Source organism: Octodon degus, unplaced genomic scaffold (genome assembly GCF_000260255.1).
Source record: "Octodon degus isolate 3935 unplaced genomic scaffold, OctDeg1.0 scaffold00015, whole genome shotgun sequence".
Lineage (NCBI taxonomy): Eukaryota > Metazoa > Chordata > Mammalia > Rodentia > Octodontidae > Octodon > Octodon degus.
The window spans coordinates 19,365,485-19,376,262 of record NW_004524591.1 but is presented as its reverse complement, the minus strand read 5'-3'; the positions used below and the strand labels follow the sequence as shown (position 1 = coordinate 19,376,262).

The following is a 10,778-nucleotide window of genomic DNA, read 5'->3' as shown; positions in this document are numbered from 1 at the left end:
GAGAGAGAGAGAGAGAGAGAGAGAGAGAGAGAGAGAGAGAGACCTATACACACATATAGTACACATACTTTCGTCTTAGGAAAGGGAATAAAATAATGTGAACATTCTTTTTGGCTTATATCTGTATAAATAAACTCTGAAAGGAAAAAGGAAACAATAAAAGCAATTATCTTCTGGGGATAAGGGGCAGGAGTGAGCCAGGTATGGTGGCACACTGCTATATCCCACAACTCTGGAGGCTGAGGTTGGAGGACTGCTGATTTTGAAGGCAACCTGGGCTGCACAGGAAGGCCCTGTCTCCGAAAACCAGAACCAAAACCAAAAAAGAAGAAGAAGGAGAAGGAGAAGGAGAAACAGAAGGAGAAGACAGGAGTGGGAGTAAGATTCTAAAAGGTTCCTCAATGTACAACTTCTTAACAGTTCGGGCCTCTGGACCATGTCTCTATATTGCTCATTCTAAATGACATAAAAGGGCTGGGGGAGACAGGGCTGGGGAAGGCCACTGGAAAGAGGAATGAGAAGTTGCCTATAAAAGGTAGCAAAATGACTATGGTGCCTCCCCTGGATGTCTCAGTATAGCTTACACCTTTCATAGACCATAAGGGAGGCATGTCCATAATCCTAGTATTCTGGGAGGCTGAGGCAGGAGGATGACACATCTATCCCAAGCTGGGAAACTTAGCAAGACCTTGTCTCAATAAAAAGGGCTGGAGATGAGTTTAGTGCCAAGGCTCTGGGTTCAGCCTTTGTCACAAAAACAAAAAACAAAGTGGAGGCTGCATAGAGGCTTCTGGTTGAGCTGCATCAGCCCCAGCACTACTAAGCTCTTCATTAGCATAATGCAACCAAAGAGCAGTCGCCTAGAGTCACAGAGAACGTTATCCCAGGCAGTAGCAGTCTGCACGCTCAGACTTCTATCCACTCTCCTGTCCTGCTCTCGGTGCCTCTGAGGCCAACACTGACACTGGGGACAATGGCGGGATGGCCACATGAACACCATTTCTAATGGAGGAGCCAAGGAGGACCACCTGTTAAAAGACAGCAAGATTTTCAGCTACATGCTCCTTTGCAATTCATATCAGCAAATATGCCAGCATCTGCTGCACGCCAGACACTGTGCTCAGCATCACACAGAGGCCCTGGGGATGCACAGAGAGGCAGGCGGAGGGAAGGGAGGGCGTGCTGCAGGCTGCCGTGGGGCGGGAAGAACTCTCGAGGGGTCTTCACAGAGCCCCCCAAAAGGCTCTGCATCACTATCCTTCTGGCTTCTTAGATGAGGAAATAGGTGCACAGGAGGTAAATATTTGCCCCAGCAATTCAGCTCAAATGTAAGCTTGTGATTCCAAAGCCCTGCCGGTATTGTTCCTATGCCTCTGGTCCTTCTCGTTTGCTGTAACCTCCACCTGGGTGGTTTTTTCCCCATCTATCTATGGGTCACTCACCACTTTCCTTCAGGTCTTAAAGCTCAATTCATAAAGGAAGCCTTCCTTGACTGGCCTGTGTACAATTGCTCCTTTATACTGCATTCATCACCATGAGCACTGTTAATTAATAAAACATAAATACTTATTTTATATAATACCTCCCTTGACTACAGTGTGAGCTCAGAACAGACTTTCTTCTATCCATGCAGTGCTCCCAGAGTGGAACAGTGCTGGGCACAGAGTAGGTATGGAATGGATATCTGGGGAAGGACCCCACTTTTAGTCCTTCAAGGATACTGATGCAATGAGGGAGGTGCACTCGGAGAAATGAAGTCAAGGTGAGACAAGAGCTTCCTGGAGGGAGGAGGAAGATGCCCTGAGGTGCTCAGGATGGTGCTTCCCAGGACACAGACATGTAGGTGTCCTTGAGGGACTGGGCTTTCTGCAGAAGACAGACAGACTTCCAAGGTAGGGAACAAGCAGTAGAAAGGAAACCATGGTGTGGTGGCATGGAGAAGGCAGGGGCCTGGCCCATGGATGCCATGACAGCATGGGTGAGCGCCATGCCATGAGGCAGGAATCTGTTTTTAGCAGGAAGGCAATCTGACCTTGTCTGTTGTAGAACCACAACGAGAAGAGTGGCAGGCACTTTATATGTCCCTTCTCATCCATTCTCCCCATCAGCTTTCCGATAACTTACTGATAAACTAGTGGAAACTCCTGCCTGCTCTGAAGACACACAGGGTCACACAGAACATCGGATGAGATCCAGAGGGAAAGCCTGGGTTGCCAGGCTCCTGAAGTCTGCACTTTGTAGTCTCAGCCAGCGGTTCCCTGGAGTGGATGGTGGAGGTTCCCCTGGGGCTGCCTGCATCAGAATCTTTAAGACGTGACTATGAACTACAGGTTCCCAAGCTCCATCCCTGCATCCCCTGGAAGTCTGTTCTTTTAAAGCTCTTCAGTAGATTCTAAAATGTACCATATCCAGGAGGGGAGCTTTTCCTTTCCCTTGCTAGAAGAGGGGTTGGAGAGGGAGGGCCCTGTGGATGCAGGAAAGGAGAGAGAGAGAGAGAGAGAGAGAGAGAGAGAGAGAGAGAGAGAGAGAGAGAGAGAGAGCAGCATTCCACTTGTACACAGATGATGAAGGTGTGGCTGAGGATAATACTGGAAATGCAAATGAGAAGACAAACTGATGGTGCAGGAGGATGAAAAGGATTTAATCCCACTGGAATGGAGGGGAGGACCTTGAATGATGAGAGACGGAGCAGTCACTAACAGAAATGAAAGACACAGGCCATGGAACATTTCTGCACAGGTTGTCCCCCATGTCAGCAGCCTAAACCCCACAGCTATGTCTGCCAGGTACCCTCTGAGCATAGGAAAGAGAAATGCATCAGTTCCCCAATCACACAATGGGAACAGACCAGCAAGGGGCAGGTTGGAAGAACAAGCGGGGGAGGCTTGGTGCACCCCCTGCAGCCAGGGGTGCCACCTCTCCTGCCCCTGCTGCAGCAAACATCAGTAACTGATCACTTGTTTCTCCATCAGAAGGTCTCAGTAGCTGCGAGATCTTCTCTGTGCTGCTCCAAGCCACAGAAGTTGGCAAGTAGGAATGGAAGTCTACTCGCCATCTGGGTTATGTGTCTGTCTCTACGGATAATGAGATGGCACCAACTGCAACGACAGCCAAATAAAACACAGAGCCCAATTTGCTATCTTAGCTTCAAAGGAGAGCCTACCCATCATTTTCAGGGTTAGCTACAACAGATCAAACATTGTGAAAAAAATCTCCAAGACATGTTTAATATAACTGAAACATGTCACATAATCTGAAAATGTCACTTCTTGGGTTGTCTTTGTTCAACAAACACATTTCACAAGCAAAATGCAATAATGAATGTCACCTTTTAGGTAGATCTGTGAGCAGAAGGTGACAAGATAGAATTTGCTTTCCACAGCAGTGTCCCAAATATGTCCCTGGCACTGCCTAGCACTGGTGAAAATCCTTAGCACCAGAGCATTGTGCTGGACCAGAGCATTGTGCTTGGCAAACATTGTTTGGCAGGGCTGGAGGTTGCTGGGGAATGTGGAGTTGAACATGGGAATCCCTACTGTCCCATGAAATCTAAACCAGATTGAGAAATCCAATATTTTACTTTTTATTCAGCAAGGAACCTAACTCACCCTTCCCTGGGAACAGCATCATCTTGCTCCTGCAGATGATTTATAAATGTCCAAGGCCTGGGAGGTAGTGAAGCTGCATCTAGACTTGTCAGCTGTGGGAAAGCCACCAGGGAAATGCACTTTTTCATAAAGAAGTGTTGCAGGTCCAGGGGCCGAGTGTAGCCACCTGGTCATTACTCTAAGCCAGCGATACCCTCACTGCTCATGTCTTCTTAGCTTTCAAGGAAAAATTCTTACAGATGTGAGCAGGGGATTGCAGATGCTATAGATGCCTTCCTTTGCTATTAGGGGCTCACTACTTCTCTTGCCCAGGGGCAGTGAGCAAAACTTCAAGGACAACGCCTAGGGAATGTCAAGCCAAGGGGGTCTTGGTCATGTAGGACTTGATAAATTGTAGATTCCCTCACTTTTTCAATTCAGAGATCTGGAATAGGACAAAAGAATGATGACTGTAATTATTCTGAGTTATAGTTCATATCTAGATGTCCCTGCAAAGCTTCACATAATCACAGTTGGGACTTTTAGGAGGTGTGGATCAAGGGGCAGCTATTCTCATCGGTAGAACCCCGAGGAGTTTATAGGTAACCGACGTAGGGAGGTGAAGCCTGGGTAGGGGCCGTGAGTCACTGGGGTGGAGTTTCTAAGAGTATATTTCCCTCCCTCCACCCTTGATCTCTATCTGCTTCCTTCCTTCTTTGCCCTGAACCGTTCTCTGTCATGCTCCTTGGCCATGCTTTGGGACCACTGACTGGAACCTCTACAAACTGTGAGCCCAAAGAAATGCTTCATCCTTTAAGTGTTGGGTGCTGTGCCTCATCGTGAGAAAGTAATGGACAACCCCTTCGCCTGCCCCTGCAAGATGACTTTGATGCACAGGGTCTGCAGACCAGGACTGCAAGGTTCCAAGTTTCTGTTTAGAAAACCAGGCACAAGCTATGACTGCTTGACCTGCTGCCCGGGAAAGACCCTAGGGACAGCAGTCAGCCACAGCATCTGCTGCCTAATTGGCGTTTGGCCTCTTCAAAAAGAAAATCTTTCTGAGTATACCCATGATGGTTGGCATTTGAACCTGCCTGCTTAAGGCATATGGCTCAGATAGTTCTGGCTTAAGGTTTCACATGGGGCTTCATTATTATTTTTAGGTGAACTGAAAGTAGCCTCTTGAACCTGTACTGGAGAGGGAATCAAGGGCTTTCATACAGTAGTATTACATATCCTGTCCTTTTCTGACCCCCTTTTTCCCTTTTTAAAAATGTTATAAAACAACAAAACAAAATTTTATAACAAAATAATATAAGAATAACAATAGTTATACACTATGTATCATTACCTTCCTTTTGACATACTAGTGTCATCATAGACACTTATTGCCTAGGATGGGATCAAACTTGCAATCCTTCTACTTCAGCCTCCCAGAGTGCTGGGATTACAGGCATTCACCACCATGTCTGACTGAAAGCAACTTTTTCTTTGAGGTCATTAAAGTCAATCCTTTCTCGGTGAGTTTATCCATATTTGGAGGTTTAGTCTTTTTTTAAAAAAATATTTATATATTTATTTATTTATTTATTTTGTGTGTGTGTGTGTGTGGCCAGCTCAGCCCACCAGGGGAAGGGGCTGGCTGGCATGTGGTGCTGGGGGATTGAACCGCAGTCCCTGTGTTTTGCTTAGTTTAGCTTGTTCTAAGTAGGTGCTTTAGACCACTGAGCCATCTCACCAGCCCTGGAGGTTTAGTCTTAAGAGTTGAGCTTTAGCTATAAAGCTCAGTAAGTGACAGTGGTGGTGACTTAAAAAAGGAGAACAGAGAGGGTAGGAACTTAGCACAATCAGTGACACCATCATTCTGAGTCAATGGCTGATTTTATGTATCCTTATGGCCCCATGACCCTTCAGAACATTGTCTGGCTTAAGCACAGACTTCATATGCATTTGCCGGAATGATAAATAAATTGACACACTATGCTTTATATAAAATATTAGGAGAGCTGATTTCTAGAGTTCGTTGCTCTTAAGTTTCTGAGCCTGACATCTGCGGTCACTTCCCCAGCATCTAGTTTTATCTTTCCCCCTTCAACATTACTCCATGTTTTCTAGCCGTGTGAGCTCTAAGGTTTCTACCATCCTTGAGTTCTCATAGTGGGTGGGTTCAAGTCCGGGTTGGAGAGTTAGCAACACTCAACTCTCTGACTTCACTGATGGATTCAGGAGCAGGTCACCCAGGGCAACTGAGCGACTTGGCTTAAAGTGTCACTAGAGTACACTGTCTCTTTGTCAGTTCAGCTGCTCCTGAGAGAGGAAAAAATATCTCTGGCTGTTAGTAGCTATCTGGGGAAAGACATGCTAAGAATGCAAGTGAACTTTGGAAAGTAGAACCAAGAAAGGAAGAGATTCACCCAGGGTCATGGAGGTGTCACTTGGGTTGATGAAACAAGTCATGCCTGAAGTCAGCATGTCTGGACTTTTTTGCTTAAGTCAAAGAAAGTGAGTGGAGTAATCTGTTACTTGCAGCCAACAGTACCACAATTAGCATTAAAACTTAAAAATGTGTCCCTAAAGTCAATCATTAGAAGTAGACTAATATTCTCTCAGGAATAGTGTCATAATTGAGGCTAATCATTCACAGTGAGTCAAATATCGGGTAGAGTTATGAAGAACGTGTGATGGACAACTATGGATTCCATGAATGTTAATGAGCTTGCCATCAGTTTCTAAAATTAATTTCTCAGAGGATGATTTGTAATATTCCAAAGAGAAAGGGTTGGTGATTCCTGAGGCTGAGAATAGATTTATTCACATATTTAGAACAAATTTAATATTTTGATATTAAATATCAAAACTTTTGGATTTTATGATAAATCCTACCGTTTTAACATATTTTGGGTTTTAAAAGTACCACAGGAACATCTAGAAGGCCCTCAGATTCCTTCTACAAATCATCTGTCATAACCACAATCGAATCCTAATTTTTCAGTAAACTCCTTTCTAATTCCAGTAGGAAGAAGAGTACTACTTGATTCCTGGAATTCATTTACAGTTTAAACTTAATTGGTTTACATCAGTGTCTTATTAGACTGTAAACTGCAGGAAAGGGTGGGCAACATTTTATTCACTGTTGATTTCTAATATTTATCCTCTCTTACATTTCTAAAGTATTTGCCAAAAAACAAAATGAATGGGTAGCACTCTTTGGACTACTATGGAGTAGTGTGAACCAGATAACTATATTATGAGGTACATTTATAAGTGATCCAACAGCCAACGTCAAAGAATTCATGGACCCAGGACAGCCAAAAGACTGCTTGCTCTGTAGTGACCTGCAGGCTTTCACACCATACCTTGGGTACTGTGGGTGACACACTTCCCTCATTTTGGAGGACCCACATCACTAGGGACCCTCAAGGAGCCTTGCATATGTCTAACAAGGAGGAACTTTATATATGCCATTAGGCTTTCATTTAGTGGCTTTTTATTAAATGGCCCCTTTCACAAATGTCATTGTATGACTCCAGAACAAGTTGACAAAACAGAACTTAGATAGAAAAATCAAATTCATACCTAGAACACTAGGGTCAAATTGGTATTGTAGACATGTGATTAGCAACGTTTTCTCTAGCTTCCTTAGGACACAAAAGTGCTTTTTAAGAGACAAATTGGGTGGTCCAAGGTGACACCGAAAAAGATGAGAGAGAAATTTGAGCCAATGCCATCTTTTGGCTTTAGTAAAGCCCTCTGTGGTGGCACTTGCTCAACAAATATTTATTGGGTGGCTAATATATGCAAGGTCATATGCATGATAGTGAGTAAGACACAGTCAGTATGGAACCTCTGATGCCGCTCACTCGCTATGGATATTTTGTTGGTTTACTGTCAGAGTACTTCTTCACACTCCATTAGGAAACAAACAAACAAAAACATCTGATTACTAAGTCATTAGCTCTGCCTCTTAAAATCTCAGATAGGAATGCAGATCACTAGATCAGAAGGGCCCCTGGAGACCCACACGGCCCCTTTACTTTGCAGATGGAAGAATAGATTCCTGTAATGAGGACCGAGGCGCCTGTGCATGTGCTGACAGGGAAAGACGTAGACAGGGTATCTGTGGAGTGAAACAAGCAAGGCGATGAACACCAAGTGCAGCAGAAAGACATGCGGACCAAACAGAGCGGTAAGGACAGAAGTGCCTCAGTATTGAATATGGCTTTGCACAAGATAAACAAAGGGAAGGACGTACATTATGAAATTGATGCAAGTCAGCCCTTGGAAGGTGAAAGGGGGTGTCTAGAATATAAGATGAGGGCTGGTTTGTGTAGCTTAAAGGAAAATGCCTGTCTCAGCTTTATGTATTGCAACGTAGCTTCCTACTGTGTTTGTGACAAATATGTACATATGTATGTGTGCGTGCATATCTATGTGTCTATAACATTCACACATTGCTTAGTGATGGGGAAAGCTGCTGAGAAAGGCATTACTAGGTCACTGTGTGGCTGTGTGGATAGCAGCGTGAGCTCACACTAACCTAGGTGGCACGCCCAGTGCCAATGCACACTGTTCACCTGAGTCTATCACTGACTGAGGCTTACTTATTATATAGATGGCATAAACTGTCTAAAATTTTAAGGGCTGGGGAGATAGCTTGGCAGTCTAAGTGCCTGCTTGGCAAGCACAAGGACCCAGGTTTGCATGCCATGCCGGCCTCAAAACCGGGTATGGTGGTACATGCCTATAACCCCAGCATTGGGGAGGCTGAGACAGGAGGATCACTAAGAGTCCACGCTGCGTAGTGAGACCCTGTGCCAATTAATTAATTGATTAATTAAAAAATAATAAATAAAGTAAAATATTTAAAATTTTAAATGAGTAGCAAAAAAGTCTTGGGGATGTGCAGGCAGTGGCTAAGGCTTGCCTCCACATCCTCTCCTGGAGGCCACCTAGTTCTTTACCTTCTTTGAGCTGTGGTTTTTTACTACCTTGGATGGGATGATAACGGAGCCCCCCCCCCAGAAGAGCTGTGTCAGTCATCAGAGATCCAGGGGCTTAGTGCTGTGGCAGGCATGAGGCAGGTTCCCAATGGAGGGCATCCATAGCGACAGTAAGAAGTGTTCTCAGTATTGTGTTCAGCAGTGGAGCAGAAAGAGCCCCTGGCAGTGAGAGTTTCCAGCTCACCACAGCCCTTTCCTCTCTCGTTGGAGAGCCATCCCCCAATATGACTCAGGAAAGAGTTGGAGGGCATGCAAATTGCTGCCTACATGAGGGGTACTGGCTGGGCAGCTGGTGGGCAGGCATGAGCTCTGTTCCTAAGGAGTCACCCTAGTTGGCCAAACACTACCTTTTGCCATCAGTTAGTTTTTCAGTGGTTAAATCAATTTGCCAGTGTGGCCATAGGATGGTCAGCTAGGCACAACTCAAGGAAGCCAACAATTCACTCTCAGGGCCAGCTGTGCAAAACACAGAAATAATCTAAAGCCCTGAATGTAAGTCAGAAGGTCCATCTTCTTCCTTCAAGCATTCTAGAGAGGAGTCTCAGTTCTTGGAGATGGTGGCCATGGGAGAGGAGCTGAGTTAATCCTCTCTGACAAAGCTCTCTCTTCCATGAGAAAGGCAAGCTTAGGCTGTGACATGGGACCCCTGTGTGCACCACATCACCAGCAAGAACCATGCAAGCAGGCTCTGACGACTTTAGAAGAGGTTTGCACTGCATGTACTCACAGTATGATTTCCATATCGGAGGCTGGTATTCTTCAGCATCTAGAATGAAAAGAAAGAAATCACTGCATCAGTCTGGGGGCAAACTGTCAGCATGTGTGTTCTCTGGAGGGGGAACAGTCTGCCAGCTAAACTTGCATTCCAGTCCCAGGGGACTTGTGGCTCCCCAGAGGACAGTTCAGGACATGTGGGAGGGGATTGTGCATGAAGATCTTGTGGACCCGACACCACTTTCTTCAGACTGCTTACCATGACAAAAGCGGCTGCTTCCCAGTTTTCATAGAGCCCAGTAAATCAAAAAAGATTGTAAAAGCAATTAACATGATTGTACCCTTTAGTAATCCTTTCAAACAGTATTTACTCAACTTGGCATAATAAACATATAATTTATCTCACAGTTTCCCATCAGACCTTTGGCCCACTTATTAAGATTTGAGGGCAAGACACAGAGCAGCAAGTATGTAATATTAAATGAGGAAAGTTGTGCAATCCGATCCACGGAGCTCCTAAAACACTGGGTCTGTCAACAGGGACACTGATGATTCAATTGGAATTGCATTATCTCCTTGAATTAACTGCAACATGGGACATAGAAAATTTCCAGAAACCCTTCAGCAATCAGTGTCAGAGTGAGTGTTACAGAAAAATGGAGAGGATGGAATTGTCATTTATCAACCAGGGAAATAGGCAATGGGAGAAAATCTGCTTGTTCAGTCGACTCACCCATCTTGTGCTGACAGCTCACTTATTACACTGATGGTAGTTATGAGTCCTGAGCATACAGCTACAAAGCCAGGGCAAAAGACTCTCCAAGCAGGTGAGGAACATCGCCACCACCCCCAAGTAACAGCACGCAGAGCAGGGGAACCTTAACAGGTCTCTAGTTCAGCACCTTTAGATTAGGAACCTCTGCTTTCACCGTCCTCTGCAGCCAAGATCACCCTGGGTCTGTCCTATCCTTTGGCTTCTGTCCTGTTGGAACTTTTCTAACCTCACATGGGAAGAGAGTTTGAATGTTTTCTCCCTGAGAAATAAATGTGCTACCTATTAATAAAAACTAACTTAAAGGTGGTAGAGGTCTCCCAAATCCTACTCAAGGTATTTGTGTACTTAAATTATTTTACAACTAATATCTAGCTTTCTGGGACCCATCACATCACAGTGCTCAGCTAACTAGCTCCAAAGACGGTTTCAAGCAAGTGAGTCTGGATTGCTAGGTCTGTGTCGTTAGGAACCAAGAATGCATAAGTCCTGTAAGCCAGTTAGAAATACTCTTGTGTTGTTATTCAACTTGGTTTGCTGCATAAATGTAGGCATTGAGTCTTAACATTTTCACCAGAGTAAGAGAACAATATCTTAATGAGCTTCAAACTTAAACAGTTTAATCCTGTATATGACATAAATCAATTTCAATGGGTTACTGTGCGTGTTTATAAAGACCATTCAGGGCCAATGAGATAGCTCAGG

General features: G+C 44.8%; 1 protein-coding gene across 1 annotated transcript in view; it reads right to left on the bottom strand.

The window, feature by feature from the left end:
- The window catches only part of Chn2 (chimerin 2), a 295,082-nt gene that overhangs the window by 141,358 nt on the left and 142,946 nt on the right, over positions 1 to 10,778 (bottom strand). The window contains exon 2 of the mRNA XM_004626509.2: positions 9,315 to 9,353. Within this exon, the coding sequence (XP_004626566.1) occupies positions 9,315 to 9,353 (39 nt within the window). The remainder of the gene's footprint in view (positions 1 to 9,314; positions 9,354 to 10,778) is intronic.